The sequence below is a fragment of the Meles meles genome, chromosome 13, assembly GCF_922984935.1.
Source record: "Meles meles chromosome 13, mMelMel3.1 paternal haplotype, whole genome shotgun sequence".
Taxonomy (NCBI): Eukaryota; Metazoa; Chordata; class Mammalia; order Carnivora; family Mustelidae; genus Meles; species Meles meles.
Window position 1 is genome coordinate 30,409,105 of NC_060078.1, and position 24,005 is coordinate 30,433,109.

General features: G+C 54.2%; 1 protein-coding gene across 1 annotated transcript in view; it reads left to right on the top strand.

The window, feature by feature from the left end:
* Window positions 1-843: 843 nt before the first annotated feature.
* HK1 (hexokinase 1) overlaps window positions 844-24,005 on the top strand; it is a 60,777-nt gene continuing 37,615 nt past the window's right edge. Inside the window, exons 1-2 of the mRNA XM_046026755.1 lie at window positions 844-1,060; window positions 19,140-19,302. Coding sequence (XP_045882711.1) covers window positions 998-1,060; window positions 19,140-19,302 — 226 coding nt within the window. The 5' untranslated portion in view covers window positions 844-997. The remainder of the gene's footprint in view (window positions 1,061-19,139; window positions 19,303-24,005) is intronic.

A 24,005-nucleotide genomic window follows, 5' to 3' on the forward strand; every position in this document is an offset into this window, starting at 1 on the left:
AAGGATTCCTCCCAGCCCGGCTCACTTCCGTTGGGGAAGTGAAGAAGGAGGCACCTCGGAGAGGCCGGACGGCCGCGAGCCTCGGGGCGCGAGGGGAAGAGGAAGCCGGGGGTGGGGGGTGCTGCGGCCAGGCCGGGGCGTGAGCCCTCTGCAGACCCGCGGGCTCCAGGGACTCCGGGGCGGGAGCTGTGGGGGCGTCGCTCTCGATTTAGCAACACAAATCCGCCTGCCGCAGATTAGGCCGGGCAAGCCGCGCTCGGAGTGATGCACCGACGGGAGGACGCAGCTGGGGCTCGGCGCTCTGCCCCGCGGAGCCGGAGGCGCCGGCCGGAGCAGGGGTCGGCGGCGAGGACCGCGCGGCCTCGGGCGCTCGCTTCCGCCGGCCCAGGCCCAGCTCGCCCCGCACGCCCACTTCTGCGCGCGCCTCCGGCGTCTCCCCATCCGCGGAGCCTCCGGCGGCGAGCCCTCGTTTCCCCGGGAAGGGGGCCGCCCCGGCCGGCCGCTGGCCCTCCTCGGGGGCCGCTCGTCCCGCCCGAGTCGGGCGGCGCCTCCTCCCGCGACCCTGCGCGCCCGAGCCAGCCTCCCGCCCTCGCGCCGGCTCCCTACGTGGGGGACGTGCCGGCAGATGCCGGACCGCGGGGGACTCCGCGGCCCCGCCGCCGCCGCCGCCGCCGCCGCCCCCTTTCCGGCGCGGGAGGGAGCGGCCGCCGCGCCCCCCCACCCGGGCCCGGACGCCGCCGCCCCGCGCTGCAGAGACGGGCGGCAGCCAATGGGCGCCGAGGAGGTGGGCCGGCTGGCGGCTGTCACCCGGCCGGGGACGGGAGCGCGGACCCGGGGCGCGCGCGAGCCACCGCCTCCCGGGCCTTGGGGGTGGAGCCGCGGCTGGAGGAGGAGGAGGAGGAGCCGCCGTGCAGCCTCCCGAGGACCACGGCTCGCCCGGGCTGCGGAGCTCCGACGCCCGCCCCACGCCCGCCGCCTCGCGTCCGAGACCGTCAGCATGATCGCCGCGCAGCTCCTGGCCTATTACTTCACCGAGCTGAAGGATGACCAAGTCAAAAAGGTGCGCCCTCGCCCGCGCCGCCGCCCGGCGCTCTGCCCGCTGCGTTGCATTCCGGCATCCGCCGCCGCCGCCTCCATCCTCCCGCGCCCAGCCTCCCCCAGGCCGGCACGGCTCGGAGGGCAGGGCGGAGGGGAGGGAGGAAGCCTTCGCTCTTCGATTCTGCCCGGGATTGTGTGTGTGTTGGGGGACGACCCCCGAGACGGGGCTGCTTGCTGCAGTGTCCTTGAGCTGGGCTGTGGATGTCAGATGGGCCCCCGGGCCACGCGGGGAGGCGCCTGAGCTGGGTGGGGGGCGCCGGTGGGTCGGTCCTCAAGGCCTCTTCGGAAGGTTCTGAGCGCCGTGGGCGGAGGAGTGATTACAGGAATGGTGGGGACCTGAGCGCGCAGCAGGCGGGGGTGCCGGCTGGAGGCCGGGCATCCCATAGTCGGGGGTCCCGCGGAGGGCGCCGGGTGCCCCGAGAGGCTCTCAACCCTGTTCTGCCAGCTGTTGCGGCTGCTCCTCAGTCTGGGGACAGGGTGACCCGCCCGGCTTCCCGGAACGGGGAGGGGTGCGGAGGCCACCGGAAACTTTGCTCATAGGCCTCAGGTCGGGAGCGGCATGTCTAAATGGAATTTTTTATTCCTCTACGTGACTGCTCTCTTAAACTGTAATTTCCAGCCAGGCCAGGGAGCTTAAATAAGAGACTGGTCTTTTGAGTCAGATAGAGGCCTTGACATGTATGCCTGTGACATGTGTGTACTCGCACTGGGACGTGTCTCCCTACCCTGAAGGGTTGCTGCCTTTGACAGCAAATACTGTCCACTGGCAGGTCTTAAAGGTGTATCTCTCTCCTAATGCCAGCCTTGCCACCGTGTTTTAAGGAACAGCCTAGGCTGTGGGGAAAAGCAACCGTTTTATCAGTCCGAGGCCTGGCAGAGGCTCCTGACCCCCCACACCCAGCACGGGTGACAGGATTGCTGGAGTAAGCTGGGATGGACAAACAAAGTGAGCCCGACTGTGGCCTTCAGACAAGGGAAGTACCTACAGGTGAGAGGCGGGAGCCTAAAGCTTCGGAGTCACTCAGTTCTCTTCCCATCTCTGTAGGACAGCCCCCTCTGGCCCAATAGGAAGTAGGCCTGCTGAGGGCCGTGACCTCATCAAGGTCACCTGGTGAGTTAGAGGCAGAGCCAGGGCGGGTCTCTCCCTCCCTCCACGGGGAACTTGGACGTCCTGGAAGTTAGCTGAGGGGGAGGTGCTGAGACCAAGGCCCTGGGGGTGCTGCATGGATCCTGGATCCTGTGCTGCGTGGGGACCAAAGCAGGGCGGTTAGGAGACAGGCCTGGAAATCTGCCACCATCCCTCACAGCTGGAAGCAACAGTGACTCTAGAGTTGACTGGCTGTGGGACTCCTGCTCCCTGCTGGGCAGTGCGGTGGAGCTTCCTCTGGCCAAGAGCTCAGGGAGTTGTGCCTACCTCCCTGTATCCTTCAGGCTCTCTCCAGGGGTGTTGTGTGCCGCTGATGTTCTTCCCATTTCCAGTGGGGAATGTACCCTGCGGATGAGTTCACGGTCCTCCCCCTGCACGTGGCGCACACTGTAGCTCCAGACAGCAGACCACTGGAGTGGGGGACCCAGAAGACTCTTCTAAGAGAGTCTTACCCCATCCATACCTGCATCACCTGTGTGGCCTTCAGGGCCTACGCTGGGTTGAGGTTTGAACTGTACTCAGTAAGAATTGTCAGGCACTCAGTGTTGACTGTGGCCTCCCTGGAATTCCATCGACCAGGACCCTGGAGGCATCTGGGTGTGTGACTTCTGAATGAATTGGTCCTCCTCAAATCCCTTCTGCTCTGAGATTGGGATTCTGGCCTCAGAACATTGCTGGAGGAGGGTCTTGAGGCCATAGCTTCCATCGTGTAATATCATTGGCCAAGGAGAGTTTTAGGAACGAGATGGCTTTCCTCCACCCCACTGGGGACCATCTTAAACTGCTTTCTATAGGGTGTGTGTGTGTGTGTGTGTGTGTGTGTGTGTGTGTGTGTGTGTTCCTGCCAGAGGATCACCTTGGGCTGCATGGAGGGCTATGTGGCATTGCCCTCCATGGGTGTGGTCCCCAGGTAGCTTCCAGGGCCTCCTGAGAGCCTAGTGGACACTCTTAACAATGGCCTAGTCAGCTTTTGCCAACCCCACCTGTACAGAGACTGGGGGACTGCATCTTCTCTCTTGGGACTCCAGACTTGGTAGAGGGCAGCCCTTCCTACCCACCCCTTACTGTGAAAAGGCTGGGTGGGGCTGTAGGACTCCAAGCCCTGCTTTTCTTGCCTAAATCAGGCTCTACCTGCGACCCAGTGGGGACCCAGTGGGGACCCAGCGAGGCTAGCCCCCGCCTGCCTACCCTGCCAGCGTGGGTAGCCATGATGATTCAGCCCTTCAGCCTTAGGCAGCCTCTGGAGCTCTGAAGACAGCCCGGGGCCTCTCCCACTAGCCTTCATTCATTTTCTTGCCTTCTGGCCTGGGGGTAGGAGGAAGGAAGACGGCAGGGAAGGTTTTTCCGGGATTGCTCAGGATACAGACAAGATCATGAAAAGAGTTCTCATTTCTCTCTCCATTGCCGGTGAGACATGTCACTAATTCAATCTTGTAAATATATCCGGGGTTGAAACAGGCCAAGGGCCTGGCTGCCTGACGTGGAGCCCCATTTACCAGACTGCATCTGCGTGCTGTTGGTTAATGGGGTGCTGGGAAAAGCGTGTCTTGGTGTTAGACTGAAGTAAGTACAAGACATACTTTCCTTTTACTCTCCTGGTGCTTTTAGCAGGAAAAGGAAGGCACGTGTGTGCTTGTGAAAGATTCCATTCATCAGAATCCCAGACATCTGCTAGTTCTGTAGCTAGAGGCTGGGTCCTTTGACCTCCAAGTAACTTTTAACAGGCCTGTCCTCTTGCATGCTTCTTCTGCTTGGCTTTGCCATGAAGAGCCTGCAGGAGGGTGATGGTGCGCACAGCGCTTTGTTTGGGAGAGGAGGATGAGTCCAGCAAGGTGAGAACGTGGCCTCTTAAGGACTAGCTTCCCCGGGGCGCCCAACTGGCCCAGTCGGTAAACCATGCTTCGCTCCATCTCAGGGTTGTGAGTTCGAGCCCCATGTTGTATGTGAAGATTACTTAGAAATGAAATCTTGGGGTGCCTGGGTGGCTCAGTCGTTAAGTGTCTGCCCTTGGTTCCAGTCATGATCCCAGGGTCCTGGGATTGAGCCCCACATCAGGCTCCCTCCTTGGCAGGAAACCTGCTTCTCCCTCTCCCACTCCCCCTGTTTGTGTTCCCTCTCTTACTGTCTCTCTCTCTCTATCAAATAAATAAATAAAATCTTTAAAAAAATGAATAAAAATAAAAAAGTAAAATCTTTAAAAAAAAAAAAGTAAGGACTAGCTTCCTTTCCTTCAAGTTTGTAAGAATGGCGACCAGTGGGTTCTCTCTGAGTGGGATCCCCGTGACCCTGAGTAATCCCCATCAGCAGGTGAACAAACAGGTGTAATTTGTCCAACAGCTGAACTCAGGAGTGCTTGCCCCAGGAAGGTGGGGGAGACTATGCTTGGCAGTTAAAGAGCTACCCACGGATTATTTTCTCCCAGCCCATGTGTCCCAGCTGCAACACCAAGCATTAATAAAATGCCCTTTCCTTATTGCTCAGAGGTGAGGGAGAGGAGAGATAGAAAATTATGAAAAATACCTCAGATACCTTTTGATCTGCTGTTACACAGATGTCTGGTTAGAGCCTCACTTCTTGGTGAATCTTTGTCTCATTATCCTTGTCCCTGCTACCGGGGATGTTCTTGGTGCCCCCCCCCCCCCCGGAGAAGCCTCAGTGCTTCGTTTGGTTTGATAATTTGGGACTGTCGTGAGGGGATAAACTGGGAAACCGGGTGGGTACAAGGGACTTTCACATCTGGCCATGCTGCGCTGTCCTCCCACGCTCCTGCTGTTTTCTGGAAATGGCATGGGCAGCCTTCTCCAGAAAAGACAGATTTGGTACTGTCTCTCCGCGCGTGCCTGCAGTCAGGGACTCCTGCGGGATGGAATTAGCCCCCCTGGAGTCAGCTCTGAGCGTGCCTGAGGGCGCCCCTGCCCCTGCGGACAGAGAGGCAGCCATGGCCAGGCTGCAGGCACCTGCTGTTGATTTGAGGACCTTTAGAATCAAGTCCGCTCTTGGGGACTCAGTAGTTTCTTTGGAAACGGTTGAGTCCTTTATCATGTGCGGAGGGCTGTTCTAGGCTGGGCCGAAGGGTATAAACTCAGTGTGAAATGCTCCCCACTGCCCCGGAGCATCACTAATGATTTGCTGTCTTGGGAGAGTGCAGAGCGCAGAAGGCTGTGAGAGTATATAGGGCCAGTGGTCGGATCCTGGGTGGGTCGGATCGTGGGTGCTAGCTTAGGAGGGGCTTAAAGCCAGGCCCTTGGTGGGCAAATGGCAGTCTTAGAAACTTGGGGAGGGAGAGTCAGATGGATAGTTCTCAAAATGTAGTTTTGCTTTCTCCTGTATGGCTTGTTATCTCTGAGCATCCTGGAACAGTTTATGGCTGTCTTAGCAGGTATCAATTGTGTGTGTGTTTGTGTGTGTGTGTGTGTGTGTGTGTGTGTATGCATGCGCGTGTGCGTCCCCACCTGTTGAACCATACACAAGCTTGTGTGTATGTATACTTTCAAAAACCTCCAGTGAGGTGGTGAGGACAGGAAGTAGTAGTATTCCTGAGTGTCCCAGAGCAGTACTCCCCCCTTGCAATGCCTCTCCTGGGCATATCCACTCCCCCGCCCCAACCCGTCTGCCCTTTATGCTGCAGACCGAAAGCAGGGATTTTATTCCTCATTTAGAAACAGGGACTGGAGGTCCTATGGAGAGAGACATGACTTTCTCAAGGTCTTAAGACAATCTGGAATGGGCTCCAGTGGGCTCTTCTTACTCCCTCTGCTTCTTTCCTCTAGGAGAAAAATCCATCCTTGTTGATTTTACTGATTTAAAGTGAAATCTGTATTTTAATTCTCTCCCCCACAAGTCAATATGTAGGAGACACATTTTATTACGAAATATTTGAGGTGCATAAAAATGAGATTTGAGATCAGCATAACAAACACCTGTGTACCTACCACTCAGCCTGAGAAGTTACAGACACAGTTACAATTACATTAGAGATAGACTGAAAGCTCGGCCTTCCTGTCTTCCGTCCATTTCTGTGTCTCCTTCCAGAGAGCACCTCTGTAGATGTAGATGTTTATTATTTCCATGCATGTTTTATGCCTTTATTACAGAGCATGTGTCTATAAACAGTGTATAGTTCATAGTTACTTTATGTAGTTGTAAGCTTCTGTAAATGATGTATCCTTCTGCAGCTGGCCTTTTCTGCCTCAGCAGTCTGTCCTCTGGATTGCTCCATGTGGATCCACACACCTGTGTTTTATTGATTTGGACTGCTGCATGCTCTCACATTGTGCAAAACACCACAATTTTTGATTTATCTATTCTTTCGATGGGGATTTGGGTTTCTGATGTTTGACATTACAAATAGCGCCACTGTGATTCTCCTCATGCATGTCTCCAGGACACACGTGCATCGCTCTGGGCTCAGGGCTGTCGATCTGGGGTGGAACTGTCCGGTGGAAGAGTGTGTACATCTTCCCATTTTCCAGGTTTTGTCAAATTGCCGACCCAGGGGTCCTGCCACTTCATACCCCCACCAGAAGTTTGTACAGGTTCCTCTCGTCCCACATCAACCCTCGGGATGGTCAAACCTGTAACATGTTTTAGTAGATAATTTTTTAAAAGATATTATTTATTTATTTGACAGAGAGAAAGAGAGCATAAGCATGGGGAGCAGCAGGCAGAAGGAGAGGGAGAAGCAGGCTCCCCGCTGAGCAGGGAGCCTGATGGGGGACTTGATCTTAGGACCCTGGGATCATGACCTTAGCTGGCGGCAGCTGCTCAATGGACTGAGCCGTCCAGATGTCCCAAGCAGATAATTTTTAAAGAGTCTCTTTCTTCGCAGTCATTTCCATTCACATTACAGCACTGGACCTTAGTTTGAAATTAGCCATTTGCTAGTTTACTGTATGGAGCAGAGCCCTGGTGGGGTTGCCAGCTCTCGTGAGAGGCACCGGCCCCATTGACTGCTACTGGGACGCGTGTACACTCTGGTAAGGGGGGGAGTAGGTGCAGGGAAAGGCAGGGAGGGCTCTCTGGACCCCCCTTCACCCTCCGTGCTCTAGTGTGGGAATCCGTTGCACTTTTCCGGGAATTAAAGCATGCACGTGGGCTTTTGCCCACACACCCTCTCCCTTCCTGGGTGGAGCCAAGCCAGGCCTGGCTGTCTTATCAGCCGCCTAAATGTGGCCGGCCCTGTTAGAGGATGCTTAGGCCTGCAGCCTCTCTGAGTATCGTCCCTAAAAGGAGAGGGGGCCGTGCCCCACAGCAGGATGACTGAACCGCGAAGCAGGCAGCCCAGCCATCTACACACCGCGGCCCCTGCTTCTGGGCTGAAAGTGTTGGATCATGTTCATCTGATTCCAGGCTTGGTTGCAGGCCACAGATGCTGACTCTGGGAGGGGACCCTGGAGGGACACTGAATTCCGATTAGGGGCCTGTCTTTCCTCACACAGGTCTTATTTCATCATCAGGATTTCATCACGGAACTGTGATGAACTGTGAACCTGGTACTGTGCAGAAAATGTCACATCCCCACATCGCCCCTGTGCAGGGGTGCTGTTAGGATCTCCACTTTCGGATAAAGACCCTGAGGCTCAGCTAGGAAACAGCAGAAGAGCCAGCATTCAGACCCATCAAATGTGATGGCAGAGCCCCCGTTACTTTTTTAGTTTAGTTTTTTTTTTTTTTTTTAGTTTTTTACTCATAGTGTAAATCTCACCATTTTAAAGTGTACGGAGTGACTTCAAGTACAGTCACGAGGTCGTGCAGCCCTTAACCACTATCTGTTTCCAGAGCATTTCATCACTCCCAGAAGAAACCCCGTACCCATTAGGCAGACGGTCCCCATCCCACCCTCTCCCCAGCCCCTGGTGTCTATTAATCTATTTTCTATAAAAATGGATTTACCTCTTCCAGACATTTCACATCAATGGAATCATGCAATATGTAGCCTTTGTGTCTGGTCTGTCACTGAGGATTGTGTTTTCAGTGTTCGTCCACACCGTAGCATCGATTGGTCCTTTGCAGCTGAATAATATAGGGTCGTATCCGGATACCACCGTGTGTTTATGTATTTGTCAGTTGATGGACATTGCGGTTATTCCCACTTTGGAATAATGTTGCTGTGAACGTTTGTGTGCGTATTTTCCTGTGTGGACTTTTATTCCTCTTGGGCATATGTGTAGGACTGGCGTTGCTGGGGGAACCCCTGTCTTTATCCACCTGGAGAAAGGCACTGCCTCCATTTAGGAGAGAGGAAAGAGACCACCCCCCATCCCCGGGGGTGAAGTGACTTGCCAAAGACCACACAGTTCATTAGTAATAGGGACAGGAACACTCTCTGGTCCCTGAACTCAGAAGCCCATGTTCTTCCCACCATACTGCACCCAACCCTCCCTTTTGTTGTTTAGGGAAACAGCCAGGGAGCTTGAGAGTGGAGGCAGAGCTGGGCACGGGACCTCCCCCCAGCCCGCAGGTTCCCCAGGCCTCTTCCTCTCCTTCCCCATCCTCCCCAACACTGGCACCTTGGCTTTGCTTGCCTCGTCTCCCCATGCCCCTCTTCTCGTGCTCAGTGTTGACCGACCTCCCTCTCCTTGGGAAGGAAATTGGCCCAATAAAGTCATTTACAGTGAAATGTTAGAAATTTCCCATTTTTCAAATTACCCCCTGTATCCTGTCTTCCTCCCCCATCCTTGTTTGCATTTAAAAGAGGACTCCCACCAAGGGCCATGCCTAACCTTCCAGAAGAACCCCTAATGCTTTTGTAATGCATAGTCCTGAAGATGGTTGCACCTGCAGCCTCTGCCCAGCCGCACTTTGAGCAGCTTGTTTCCTTGATTGGGGTTTGCCTTCAGCCCTGTTACTCGATCTGACCTCGTTTCTCTGTGTCTCCCGGTGCCTTCTCTGATGTCTCTCTGGGTGGGTGGGACGAGTGGAGTAGGAGACCCAGGCCACTGTCGTAAAGGCACCACCTCACCTTTGCAGGGATCTGTTCTGTTTGCGACATACTCTAACAGGCTTGGTTTAGTTGAGTCCTTCCAGGCAGCTTGGATGTAGGCATTTCTTCCTGCCTCTTACACGTGCGGCCGGCAAACCTCAGGAAGTGAAATTGACCTGATCTGGGTGGCCACAAAGCAGTAGGATGAGCTCGGGGATTGCAGGCCTGTCTGTCTGACACTGGTGGGCAGATCTGGCTGCACCTGCGGAATCCGGACTGCGGTCCAGGGCTGCGCACATGGCCACAGCCTGCATTAGAAACCATCACCCAGGGCTCCCAAGATGGGGGTGCTGAGCTGTGCTGTCCAGAACAGTAGCTGCTGGCCACACGTGACTACTAGGCACTTGAAATGTGGCGAGTCTGATTGGAGATGTGCTAGTAGGTGTCAGGTATGCACAGGATTTCAAAGACTTTGTATAGCAAGAAGATATATAAAGTATCTCGTTAGCAATTTAAAAAGCATAATAATAATATTTTGGCTATATTGGGTTAAGTACAATGTTATTAAAATTAATTTCACCTTTTTTTAAAAAAAACATGGCCACTAGAAAGTTTAAAATTACATATGTGGCTTTCATTATATTTCTGTTGGGCAGAGCTCTGCTAGACAGTGAATTTTACAGCTGAAGTTTGGGCAGAGGCACTCTGGCATTCAAAGTGGTGGGTTCTTATGGGTCCTTAGGCCTCAGTGTCCTCATCCGGAAGGCTGGGAGGCTAGAATCCATTATATCTAACAGATTCTTCTAGCTTGAGCAGTATGGTGGTGGCCGGCAAGCTGTCCGGGCCTCAGTTTCCTTATTTGTCAGATGGGATGAATGATTCCTGCCTTGCCCTCTGCTCGTTTATCCAGCTAGAGAAGAGATGTGGAACCCTTTGGAGAGCACACGGAGCTGTAGGAATGCCGGGACACATCTATAGGCACCTGAGAGGCACTGCAGGGGCCGGGAAAGTAATGTCCGGAGAGGGAGAAGAGTAATCCCCTGGTGCCTGGAGATCCTGCAGCCCTTATGAGGGCCAGTGGGCAGTTTTCTTTGTTGCTGTTTTGCTGATGGAAGTGACTTGCCCCTGGTGATGGGGTGGGACAGGGTAGCTGGAGGAGGCCTGAGGGCTTTGCGGTTCCAGCCCAGTCTACTAACACAACTGCGCCGTTTGCACCCCGGGACATTAGGGTCTGGTTGTCTCAGAGTGACAGAAGAACTGCCCTTTGGAGCCTCTCTTCTCTCTTGTCTGGAGGTGCCTGGGACTTTGGGAAGGGTGAGTCTGGAGGCTGGCCTCAGCCCAAGCCATGGGCTCAGGCAGGCTGGGAATTAAGCCTGTTGTTCTTGCCCTGCCACATTCCAGAGCGGCTCTGTTCCTCTTGAGGCCTGTGGGTACCTCCTTTATTTTTAGCTAGCTCATCGTGACAGCTTTATTCTCATCCTGGGCCGTAGCTTGGTCTCTTTCGCCAGCGAGAAAGTGCCTACTGTTGGGTATTAGTGGGTGCTAAGGTTGTCAGGAGGCCCTTGGGCATGACCTCAAGGCCTTACATGGTTCTCCTAGCAAGAGGATTCTGGGCAGTCAGGGGAGGAGCGTCGAGTTTGAAGGCTCGAGTTGGACTCACACCAGTTGCTGGGTGCTTGGGGCCCGTCCCTTGATTTGGTGGCCCCAGCTTCTTCCTGTGTAAGATGGGGACCCTACACGCTCCCCCCCCCCGACAGGTGTGCGGTTTGACGCACCCAGTGTGGGCCCTGTCCCTGCTTAACATCTCCCTTCCCCAGACCTCAGTTTCTCATCGGGAACGGGGATCCCATTTTCCTCCTGGTTTGTTGTGAGTACACAGAAGTGTGTATGACTCATCTGTGGTGCCCAGCCCATGCTGGTTGAAAGGGAACTAGCCGTTCAGAAGCATAAATAAGATGGTTGGTAAGGGTGTAGAGCCCTGTCTGGTCCCTGGGCTGCCTGAGGGGATGAACCTCCATAAAGAGCCTGGGGAGAGGGAACCTCGCCTCGCAGGGTTTTAACATGCCGAGAGGTCCTGTTAGCTCTGGTGGGGTTTGCGCTCCCATCTTTCACTCGGGAGCCTCTAAAGTGGAATTTATTTTCCCAAACACATTTCCTCTGGAGGCTCTCAGGTATTAGCAGGCTCCCGCAGGCCTGGAGAGCGGAGTGAGGATCTCGGTTACCCGCGGGGCTCTGTGCCCTTCTGGGCCTCAGCCCTGAGACACAGATGTTGGGGGTGGTGGCGGTTAGAGAACCAGAGAACGCCCAGAAGACTCTGTCCCTCTGGGAGAGGCTGTTGGCCCCACACAGGTCCCCAGGAGGCTGAAGTGAGGGGCTGTTCTGGGAGAAGGGCTGGGCCATTCAGGGAAGAGGAGCCTCCGTCCTTATCTGAGCCAGCAAACCCTTCTGAGACCTCCCTGGCTAGGCGTCACCGGAGGCCTTCCCGCCCAGCGCCCAGCGGAGCAGGTGCCCAGCCCAGTGGCAAAGACACCCGGAGGGCTTTGTAGAGGACGCAGAGGGCCTGGAAGGCATGGCCCCTGTCCCCTGGGCCCCCACAGACTAGCGGGAGGCACAGATATGTGTTTGTTGCTGCAGCTCCTGGGAAAGGCTCTCATGCTGCCATGTGTCCCCCAGAGCAAATTCATACCTACAGAGTGACCGCTGATGGCGGAGGGGATGTGGAGGAGAGGAGCGGCCGGTGTTGGGCGGGGCGGATCATGGCATGCTGCTCGGAGGAGGTGAGTGTGGAGGTGGACTTTGGGAGAAAGGAGGAGTGAGGCATGGAGAGGCCCTTTGCAGACTGAACCAGCAGAGCGGATGGTGGTCTGTGAGGAAGGGCCTTTGGGGATAAAGAACCACTGTTAGGACCCCAGGCTGCCCGAGGGAAGGCAGGCTGCTGCTGGGGTGATGGGTCCTCTGGGGGACTCCGCAGGGCAAGAACGTCTCTTCTCGTGGCCATGAGGAGCTGAGCAGGAGCTGCCTGCCCAGTTGCCAAGAGCAGGACAGAAACACAGGTTCCCTAGGCCACCATCCATAGCTTGAGGTGGGGCTGGGCACTGAGGAGCCTGGGCATGCGGGAGGAGGGGCTAGGATCTTGCTGAGGGGCAGGAGGCGGGGGTGGGGTGGGTGAGGGGCGCTGTTAGGCTCGCACACACCCTCCTGGCCTGTGTTCTCCTTGACCTGAGCAAGAAAGCTTACAGAGGAAGCAGAACAGGAGCAGGACAGGGAACTTGGTGTCTACACCAGTTCTCTTGCTGGCCAGTGGTCACCTTGGCCATTTGAGGAACCTCCTGGGCCTCTGATTTTTCCTTAGGGCATGGGAAGCGGTGGCACTTGCCCTGAGGACGACTATGAAAGTGCCGGGCACAGTAGAGAGGCCTTTATAAAACTGAAGCCATGTGAACACACCCACCCACATTACAGATGACAGAACTGAGGTGCCTACAGGATAGCAGAGGCAGACACGGGTGTCAGTGTTACCTTGTCTGTGCCTCATCATTGAGCCAGGCAGGGTCCTGAGGAAATCCAAGGGTGGCTCTCAGTGCGAGTCTTAAAGGCAGGTTCTGGAGGAAATAGGAAGGTGGGTTTAAGATTTCAAAGGAACAAGTGTTCATGATTCCATCCCCGCCCCCCAGGTATGATTCCTTTTTGAAAATGAAAAATGAAATAAAAAAGGCAAGGTCTGTATGTATGAGTGTTTAGGTAGAAAAACCGTCCTAGTCCATAAAGCTCTTAGCTCTTCTCTGGGAAGACTGGGGGGAGAACTTATAATTTTTACTTTAATGCATTTTTGTGTTATGTGAATTTTTTTTAATAATAAGTGTACATTGCTTGTTGTGACTATAACTTACTGATAGTTTAAAAAAAAACAAACAAACCCTAGGGGCGCCTGGGTGGCTCAGTGGGTTAAGCCTCTGCCTTCGGCTCAGGTCGTAATCCCAGGGTCCTGGGATCGAGCCCCCCATGGGGCTCTCTGCTCAGCGGGGAGCCTGCTTCCCCCTCCCTCTCTGCCTGCCTCTCTGCCTACTTGTGATCTCTTTCTCTGTCAAATAAATAAATAAATAAAATCTTAAAAAAAAAAATAACCCTAATAAAACAGTACAGTATTTCAGAGGAATTTTGCCAGAGTCTTTAATTTGCTGTGGTTTCGGGCATATGGCTGCGATACCTTCAGTGGTCTTTTCTTTGGAATGGGGCAGTAATGTTTGGTAATCAGTGCATTTCTCTTAGGTATCTAGATGAAAGGAGTCAAGGACCCGTGACTGTCGGTAAGCCAGGGCATGGAGGGAGATGACTTCCCTTTTGGTCATTTAGATGGGAGGATGGAAAATGTTATTTGATGTTTACCTTGTTCTTGGCACATTCTTAAAATTCTCCCAGTAGCTCCCTGAGGTGAAGGCCCTTTAACGGTGAGGAAGGCAAGACTCAGCCAGGTTAAGTAACTTGTCCAAAGTCACACAGCTACTAGATGGCAGATCCGAGGTTCAAACCCCATTCTCTTCCTCCCCGTTCCATGTTCTTTTCAAGGTGTATGGCAAAGCCCAACACTAGGGCCTAGAAGACTTGGACTCTAGACCCTGCTGTTGCTTCCAAACCATGAGAGCTAGTGTGAGTCATGGGTCTCTGTTTCCTCGATTCTGAAATGGGGATGAGGCTGTCCTTCCTGCCTCTGTCCCCAGGTCATGGTGGTGGAAGCTAATGTTATTCGCGCCAGCCTCATGCCCGGCCATGGCGTCCATGAGCTCCTGTCATCTCTTTCTGCACCATCCACGCGGGACAATGTGTGTGACAATCCCGTGTAAAAAGGGCAGAGCCCTCAGCAGATGCGAACTGTTACCCAAGTGACACTCATCACCCAGCCCCGTTCTCTCCTGAGTCAACCTCGCTGAGAAAGAGAAGTGAATCTGATGTTGAAATCTCTGTCCTGTCCTGAGGCAAGAGTTTTCTTAACCCTGCACTGCCCGCCCCGCACTGTGGAGGGTCTCCCATGGAAAGTTCACTCGGGAGGCGGGTGCCAGCCACTTGCAGTCACCCCAGCTGCCCTGCCTTGTTCTTGGTCCTCGGGGGAGAGCAGAGGACGGAAGAAGTGAAAAATGTCCCTGGCCATGTCCCCGTCCATGGAAGGGGTCAAAATGCCCGGGTCACCAGGGGTGACCGTGCCTCCTGGCCACAAGGGCGTGTTCCCTTGGGCCTGTCCTGTCTTGAATTGGCATTTTGTGTATGTTCTGTTGGGAGCAGGAGGTGGGGCTGAGGTCAGATGCGGAGATGTCTGCGTGCAGCCCGGTGCGGGGCCCCTGGGTTCTCTCGTTAGCCGGACAGCTCTGAGCAGAGAAGCTTGGTGGGGGGCCGTGCTCTCTCTTCCCACATCTCCTCCTGTCTCTGCCATGGTCCAGCTTCTCGAGTGGCTCAGAGCTTCCAGGCCTCCTTGGTTCACAAGAGGGACCATCCAGGACAAGGATTTGCACAGTATTAGGGTCCCTTCCCTTCAGGGGATGGTGAAAGGTGCCTGGAGCCTTGACTAGGGTCTTTCTCAGTCTTGAGCAAGAGTCTGCGGGACCCGGGCCACTGTGTGGTGTCCAGGAGCCTGGCATCTCCCCATTTCCTTCACAGTCCGACCAGAGTCCTGCATGCACGTGTCAGACACCATGGGCGAGAGGAAGCACGCTGGGACCCCGAGGGTTCCTGTCACGGCTTCCTGGGAGCCTCTGGCCTGTGACAGACCATCTAAATGCTGAGGCTGGTGGCTTGCAGCCTCTGGAGGTGCTGTGCCATGGCCTTCTGTCGCCAAAACATAGAGGGGAGAGGGTTGGAGGCATAGGAGGGGTTCTTTGGGCACTAGCGTGTGGCCAGAGCCACCGAGCAGCAGCGGTGTGTCACATGGCCGGAGCGGGAGGGACGTGGGGAGGAGGGGCCCGATCTGGAGATGCCGTGGAGCAGGAATAGAGACAGAGAAGTTGGAAAGACCACAGACTCTGGCCAGGCCCCCGAAGACCAGAAGCTGGCCTTTCTCAGGCCTGCCTTCCTCTGCTGTCCTCTCCTCTGCTCCTGGGCTCCTGGCCCCACCGAAGGAATAGCTGCTCTCTCGCTGCATTTCTTGTGGGGCACAGCCCCAGCGAGATCCGGAGCACGTGGGCAGGCGGGATTGGCCTGACACCTGTCCTCCTTCCTGCCACCCATGACCCCGTCGTCCTTCCCAGGTGGACGGGGCAGTGCAGCCTGCTGCCAGGCAGGGCCGGTCTGAACGAAGGGAGTGAGGCCCCTGGTTCCGTGAGGCGCTGGGCACTCAGGGCCCCTGGAGACTGGTCCACGAGTGTCCCCTGATGTGGGCTTTGCTCCAGTGTCTCCTGCGCTGCTTACAGGGGCCTCGTCTGTGTGCCACGGACCCGCTGAGGCCTGCACTGGGTGCTGCCTGGCTGTCCAGCCCACCCCTGGCCCAGCATCTGTGCTGGTTCAGAGGCCCCTCCTGAGCTCCCGAGGACCAGTGGAAAGGGCTCCCCTTGCTTACTCTCATTCACATGACGTCCAGGAGGCCTCAGGCCCAGTTCCCACTCTGCCCCAACTAAACCTTCTTTTTGGATCCTGTTTCCACATCTCTCCAGAGAGGGGTTGTCCCACCTAATGATTCATAAGCTCGAACCAGACGAGGAAAGCCTCCTTTCCATAGATGCTTGGGCGCTAGCTTGTCTTCTGTGTTCCCGGCCTGCTTCCTCCTTTGAGCTTCTAGGCTCTTTTCGGGTCTTGGATCAGTGTCCTGGTGCTCAGCTGCACCTTGAGTCAGGGGGCAGGATGGCTGTGGAGCTGCAGGGAGCCTTGGCTTTTCTAGGTGCCTCCTCCTGTCCAGCTGGAAAACCTCAGCAGCTTTACTTGGGCTTGGCTTCCACAGAACAGGGGAATCGGTCTTCCCTGAGGGATGGGCACGATTGTAGGGAGCAACGTCAGACTTGCAGGTATGAGACCTGACTCTCTCCATGTGTCTTTGAACTAATCACTTTGCTTTGCGGAGCCTCAGTTTCTGCATCTGTAAAATGGGATCAAGAAATGTGTCCCTGGTGGGGCTGTTTTGAAGGTTAAAGGACTTACTGGATATGAAAGCACTCGATCTGCTGTGAGCCATAGGATAAATATAGAGTAGTAATTTAGCACTTAGTATCAATTAAATTCCTCTTTTATACCAGGCATCCGGTTTTATCAGAGGAGATAGACCCATCCATAAACGCAGCTTGGAGGGTGGGGAATGTGATCGCGGAAGCATGCCCCAAATGCGGGAGTAGCAACGCGATGATGATCGATTCATACCCGGTCTTCCTTCTGCTCACCCATTCTCTCCCCAGCAGCTGGCTCAATCTTGCGGAAACACAGATTTCATTGTTGAATACTCCTGAAAGTCATCCCAAGGCCCGCTGTGTTTGGGATCAAGTCTAAATTTGTTAACCTGCGTTATAAGATCCTACACAATTTAGTCTCTTGGTCTTTTTTTTTTTTTTTTTAAAGATTTTATTTATTTATTTGACAGAGATCATAAGTAGGCAGATGGGGAGGCAGGCTCCCTGCTGAGCAGAGAGCCCGCTGTGGGGCTCGATCCTAGGACCTTGGGATCATGACCTGAGCCGAAGGCAGAGGCTTTAACCCACTGAGCCATCCAGGCGCCCCATCCTCTCGGTCTTTTTAATTACCTCACTTTTTACACTGTGCTCGATCCATATTGAATTTCTTTCTGTTCCTTGCACAAACTGCTCCCCCCCCAACCTCGCCATCGGCCTTCACACATGCTCTTGACTGTGCCTGGATGCACACTCTGACATCACGCCTCCGGGAAGCCTTCTCAGTAGACTCCCGCTCCTGGCGCTGCTCACACACCCTTGTTTCGTGACTGCCTCCCCCCCGCCAGACTGTGGGCACCATGGCAGCAAGTTCTGCTCGTCTGGTTCCAGCCTTGGGGGTAGAATAGAGCGGAGTGTGTCTTCTCCTGGGGCCGTGATTCTGACAATTTCTACTTGAGCTCTTGGTGGTTTCTGATTGCTCTTCTCTGCAGGGCTTTATTACAGGGGGAAAGGGAAAGGTGGTTGTGGAAGGAGAGCTTGGGGGTGGGGCAGGCTTTTCTCTGGCCACAGAGGACACTGGGGGACTCCTGCCAATGGGCTGATGGTTTGAGAGACAGGAGACAGGCAGGGCTTGGGGGAGCACGAGGCATGGAGGCCAGAGTGAGAAGAAGGGTGCCCCAGCTCAAAATATGCAGAAAAGACTTAGGGCTGGGGACTCTGTGTCCTTGAGTCAGGACATTTCCAGCCACCCTGCCAAGTGAGCCTGAGTTGCCATTCTCAGAAGCAAATAAGCATCAAGGTCTTTGCAACCTCATCGGGTCATAAATCTCTCTCTCCATCCACCGGGAGCCTTCCGTGTGCAAGACTGCGTGCAGGGCACTGGGCGGGGGAGGGGGTCAAGGTGAATGGAGCAAACACTGGAATAGGGGACTGGGGCAGAAAGCTGTGATCCAGGCTCTCCCATGCAGAGAGATCAGTGCTCAGGGAGGGGTCCTCTCCAGCCTGAGGAGCTCCGACACCCGCAGGAGAAGGGGAGGTTTGATCTGAACCTGGAAGGGGAGGGGAGATCTGGAGAGCTGGGAGGAGAAGGAAGAACTTTTCGGTGTGAAAGCCCGGGGACCCACCAGGAATAGTCAAGGTGTTTGGGCCAGAGTTCAGAGAGCTCGAAGCCACACCTGGAGAGGGTTGGCGCCTCAGAGATGGAAGACATGCAAGGCTTTGAGCAAGGGAAAGAATGAGCGGGGTTGACGTTACCGAGGAGACCATGGCAGTGGGGTACCAGATGGGATGGAGGGGAGTGAGGTTGAAGATGGAAAACCATTCTGGTGAGTGACCGAGGAGGCTCAGGAAAGAGGAATGAGAAGTCCAGGCACGTGGCTGTCGGGGCTTTCTGAGAAGCAAAAAGAATGAGTGGTGAGACAAGAGGGCTTAGAGCCTGGGTACACAGGAGGTGCCCAATAAGTACTTTAGGAGAGAGTAAATGGGAACATACTATGAATGAAAATTAGCCAGCGACAGTCCGAAGGGTCTGGCAGTTAGAAGCCTTGGAACCCTGAGGAGAATGGGGAGCCCAGGAAGAGCAGCAGATTGGGTCAGTACTTGGGATGACTTGGGAGTGTGGGCATGTCGGCCCCGGCCCCTGTGTGGGGGATCCTAGGGGCTGTCCCCATACCTTCTGGGGACGGTGGGGTTCAGGTCTCCCTGCTCTTGGGCCTGCCACCCCATGTTCTGAAGGATTCCAGCCCTTTGGCCACTATTTCTGCCTACCTAGAAATCGTGCCCAAGGATCCCCCCAGCACCACTGTCTCACGTTAACATCGACGCCTCATGTTTCTTGAGCACTTCTGTGTTCTAAGTGCTTCTCCGTCTCAACTGATCTTAAAACTCCCAGCTCTGTGAGTTAGGTCCTGTTTATCCTGTCCGTTTCTCAGTGAGGAAGCTTAAATTCACACAGCTGTGAAATGATGGTGCTGGGAGTGGAAGCCCGCGTGGTTGGCTCTGGCACCCCCTCTGTGACACTGTCGTCCGTCTGCGGCTGAGCCGGCCCCTTCTCACAGCGGAAGGGAGTCATGGGTAGGCTTAGGGCACCTCTGGTGCGTGCTTGGGGATCGAAGGGCAACTTCCGTGGAGCACTCAAGGGTCAGAAAGGACTGGAGCTACCTGGTTCATTTTGCAGAAAGAAATGGGGCTCGGACCATTTGCAAGACTGCTCTGAGGGACATGGCTGATGGCATGTGTGTGACTGCCCATCCCGTCGTGTGGTGTGTCAGAACTTGTGGGAGCTGGATGGCGGGCACCTTGCCCTTGCTCTGTCCCTCCCCAGCCAGGCTCAAGCTGAAATGACCTCCTTCAGGCTTCACCTCACTTGCCTTCCTTCTTATCCCTTCCCCAGATTGACAAGTATCTCTATGCCATGCGGCTCTCCGATGAAACTCTGATAGATATCATGACTCGTTTCAAGAAGGAGATGAAGAATGGCCTCTCCAGGGATTTTAATCCAACAGCCACAGTCAAGATGTTGCCGACGTTTGTAAGGTCCATTCCCGATGGTTCAGGTGAGTCTCTCACCCAGAGATTGGGCTCCGAGAGCTGAATTCTCTGTGAAAACATCCTGTCTACTATCTTTTCATTTGTTCATTTATTTCCTCACTCCTCCACCCATTCATTCATCCATCTGTTCTCCCATCCATCCGTCCGTCCATCCATCCGTCCGTCCATCCATCCATCCATTCATCCATCCATCCAATATATGCCTGCTCAACCATGTGCCAGGCATCGGAGATACCACAGTTGGATAAGGCTGATCTGCCTTCATTGGACCGACTGTCTAATGGCTAATGACAGGGAAAGATCATGTGTCCCAACCTTATAGATGCAGTGTGTATTGCTCTTATGTCTGTAGAACATGAAAAACTCCAGAACAAATGAGTTCATCAGGTCCCCAAGACCTCCCTTCAGATAAGTAGCAATCCCAGGGGCCAGCTGGGTATTGGACTCAGAGGGGAGATTCAAGTCCCATCTAACGAAATGTTACAGATGGGACATGAAGGTAGCTGTTCTGTCCGGCTGACCTGCAGCTAGGAGTTTGCGGCGGGGGAGCTGGGGCCAGGGGTGGGGTAGGGTGCGGGGAGGAGTCCTCTGGTCCTGCCCTGTGTGCGGGGCTGTCTAGAAGCCCCGGATGAGATCTGGATGCTGACGGAGGCCGTGTGCTCTGTTGGCTCTGTGGCGCAGGTGGGGTTTGGCGTTCATATCTCCCTGCTTCTTGACTGTTGGAAATCTGTTCCACTTCCCTCCTTTTGTGTTCTTTGAGGTCGTGGTTACCAGCCATTTTAACTTTGTAATAATCACCCAAGAAATTCTGGTCCCTGGAGTGATGGGGCTGTGGTGTGCCCGGGGTTTTGTCCTGACGTCTCTGGCTTTGTGGTTCACTCCTGTTTTTTCCCAGCTCTGGGTGGTCCCGCATCTAGGAGTAGTGCGCCTTTCCAGGGTGAGGGGAGTTCTGTCGGAGATGCATGGCTGTGCCTGCTTCTGGCTAAGAGAAGGGGAAGGGGGGAAGTAATGGCGTGGGCAGCCCCTGGAGGGCCCCCACTCTGGCTTGGCTGGGGGGGAGCGCAGAGGGATACCTGATGCCCGTGGGGCACCTGATCCTGTGGGACTGGCCCAGGGCTAACGTGTCCAAGGACCATATGTCTATGCCAGGACCGTATGTCAGTTGGGGGTACCTTCCTTTCCCCTTCCAGAAACCATTCGCAGAGCTGAGGGTCTCTAAGTGTGATCCAGCTATACGAGTCATCTAGACATTGACCCCCATTGGCTATTTTTCAAAATAAGGCCCAGCATTCAGACTCCCTGGGGGAAAACCCTCTGCAGCCCTCCCTCAGACTTTCATAACATGTGCCAAGACACGGTAGGCCCTGAGCTGTCCCGCAGAAAAGAAATCTGTTGAACCTGGTGTACCTGCCTTTTCCCGTAACCTTTGCTCTTTTCCTACACATTCCATCTATTTTGGGGCACTTTATAGTTCGAATGGCCCTGGAGTCTGTAGTGCACTGTGCTGTCCTTTCACCGTAAAACGATAACGGCTGGTGTTCGCTCTTTCTTCGTGTTGTGTAAAATAACGCGTCTGACCGTCAGCCGTGTTCTAAGCGTGATGACAGGTGCGGTAAAGGAAGCCCACAGCCTCCCTGGAGCCTCAGGCCTCCCTTTGAGCCTCTGTTCCCCAGTATGGACGGGCCAGGTACTTAGGGCCTCTGAGGATCGAAGAGTGATATTGACAGGCGACGAAATCAAAGCTCTCGGCAGTAATAGGACCCCCCTCCTGTGCAGCCTGGGTCTGTCTGTTGGCTCTCAGCGCCCTTCCCTGTCTCACCCCACCCAGCCCTACCCCTGCCTCCCAGCGCCTCCTGGCTTCCGGTGGTGGTGGGCAGCCCTTGGCCTGCTAGCGGCATGTCTTCAGTCTCTGCCCTTGTCATTGCAGGGCATTTCCCTCTTATGGGGATACTAATCAGATTAGGCCCCACACTCAGGGCTCATCTTAACCTGATTACGTCTGCAAAGACCTTGTTTCCAAATAAGGTCACGTTTCCGAGTCCCAAGGGTTAGGGCTTCAGTATATCTTTTTCTGGGGTGGGCAGGGTGTGTCACAGTGCAACCTAACACACCCTACGGCCTTGCTCCCCATAGCTGTTCCTAATATTCACGGTTGGACTCAGTTCCTCTGCCCTGGGGTCCACCCTCCATTTGGAACGGACCCTACAGCCCCACACAGGCATTGACACTGACTCGAAGGCCTGGCATACCTGCCCCCAGTCCCCTCCCTGTCCCTTTGTGGCCTGCACCCCCTTACCAACCAACAACCAGGAAGTCCCCTGGAGTAGTCAGAATGCAGACCTCCTTGATAGTAAACCATGATGCCGTTCCCTTTTTAAATGTTAATCACTGCTTTAACTGTATAATTAGTCAGCGACAGAATTAGTGGTAATCCCAAACCACTGAGGGATAAATTGGACTCAGCTCGGTGGAGAGATGCCCCCACCTGCTAAGGGCGGGGTGACTTTGGAGTCAAAGGGAAAAACAAACCTTTCCTTTCCTTTGCTGCTGACCTTGACCCCAGGGAACTGGCCTCAGAGTTTTAAAACTACTGATTTTTGGGAAATGTATCAGCACATTTTTATTACCCCCCCCCCTTTGGACATCTTTTATGGGCAGTGGTTTTTCTTTAAATTGCTCTTCAGTAATCTATACGTTAATTTTTTTTTTTAAAACCCTAAAGTGGCTTTTAGCTGCTGCATATCCTTTTTGGAGTAGGGAAGGTATGAATAATAAATAAAAGAAGGAAGATATTGAAGTCATTTTTCTTTGGTGACTTGGCTAAACAGAAGGTCCCTTTTCAGAGCTGCAAGTCTCTGGGGACAGCTGGCCCTCCATGTCTTGCTTCCCTCAGAAGCGCTCGTTCTGGGGCTCATTCATGAACCTCCCCTTTTTTCTCTTCTCATTTCTCAGTAAGGATATTGGAAATACCAGTTAGGTGGCAAGGTTTTTGAGGGTAAATTGAGTTGAATATTTCACTGTTTCTGCCTTATGGTTCTAAGCACACATTTTACCCAAAGGATAAGTTGGAAAATATTTGATTTGCAGTGTGTTCAGTTAATTTTGGGGGCCCCAGATTGGTCAGGGAAAAGAAAATACCGTCTCTTCCCATGGCAATTGGACTGGTCACTTCCCTTTCTCTGTCTCTGTTTCCGGATCTGGGAAGGTGATTGGATTGTCTCTCCACCGGTGAAACCTGCGTGTCTCGGATTCTGGTTGGGTTTCTGATGAAGGTGTAGGACTGTCATCTGAGTAGCTGGGTTGCAGACATGCAGGGAGAGCCTTTGCATTTCACATACAGAATCAATTCATCCAACAGGGCAAAGGTAGTCATTTCCTGAAGGCGGGCTTTCTGTTTGCCCTGTATTCCGTCCGGTGCAGACCTGGACTTGAGAGAGACATCTGTCCCTGTGTTTGTTTTCCATTATTTGCTGGGAATAATGGTGGTCATCATAAAGTGGAAAGCCGCCAGAGGCCCTTCAGATGCTTTGTTTAATGAGCCTTGTCTGGAAGAGCGGTTCTCCTGGCTTCAGTGGAAATGGGCAATGTGGGAAGAAGTTGTAAGTAGGAGGCAGCAGGGGCAGGAAGGAAGGTTGAGGCCAAAGTTTTGAAGAGGTAGTTGGAGGGAAGCCCAGTGCTCTAAAAAGAGGCTGAACTTGAACTAAAAGGGGGGGAAAAAAAAACAAACCAACCCAGAACACTGGATTAATCTCCGGCTCTACTCCTTATTATCTGTCTGACCTTGGAGGTGTCCCTTAACTTCCCTATGCCTCCATTTCCTCACCTGTAAAATGGGTTATCGGACCCTGCCTTCCCTGCCTCAGAAGGCTGCAAGAGGATCAAACAAAAAGTTTTTTGGAAGCTGCCAACCACCGTGAGAGTTCTAGTGGGTCCTTGTCCTCCTTAACGCTGGTGTCATCTAACAACCAACTCGTGAGAATTTTCCGGGAGGGCCCTTCCCAGCCGATGCAGCCAGTCACAGGAGCCCCACCATCAGGCCTAAATGTGTAGGTCTAGACCTGGACAAAAAAGATTCAGAATTTTTCAGAATTCACTGGCCTCTCCGTGATGCTGTTCGGGGAGAAGGCAGAAAAAAGGGGACAGCAGAGGCAGGCTGTCTCACTCCTGTCCCCCCTCGGCAGAGGCACCAGAGCTGTGATCTGGAGGCTCCTCTCCTCCTCTGCTGTGGGGGGATGGGACACCGAAGCGCTAATGGGGAACCAACCTGAGATCCAATAGATGCCCTTTGTTATGGAGCGCAAGTAGGCGTTTGGGGATTCCTTCCCTAATAAAGAGTATGGGGCTCAGGAGCCTTCTGGTGGTAGCTGAAAGAAACTGAACTCAAATTTGTATGAGCAAACAGAGCAACATTTTAGGTTCATGTAACTGGGAAATCTAGTTGTAAGTTGGCTTCGGTATTCCGAGACTCGCCTGTCCCTTCTTGCAGTCTGGGTGCTGGCTGCCTGGGTGCTGGCTGCCTCTTCCTTAGGGTGGCAGACAAAGATGGCTCTGGCAGCTCTAGCCCTCGCCTGCCTCAGAGCTAGTGATCCCAGCCATGGTCTTGGAGAGGGTGATGATTGGCTGGCTGACTCAGGTCATGTGCCCATCCTGAGCCAATCATGATGGCCAAGGTGGGAGACTGGATGCTGCTGGATGACACGTTGGTCCC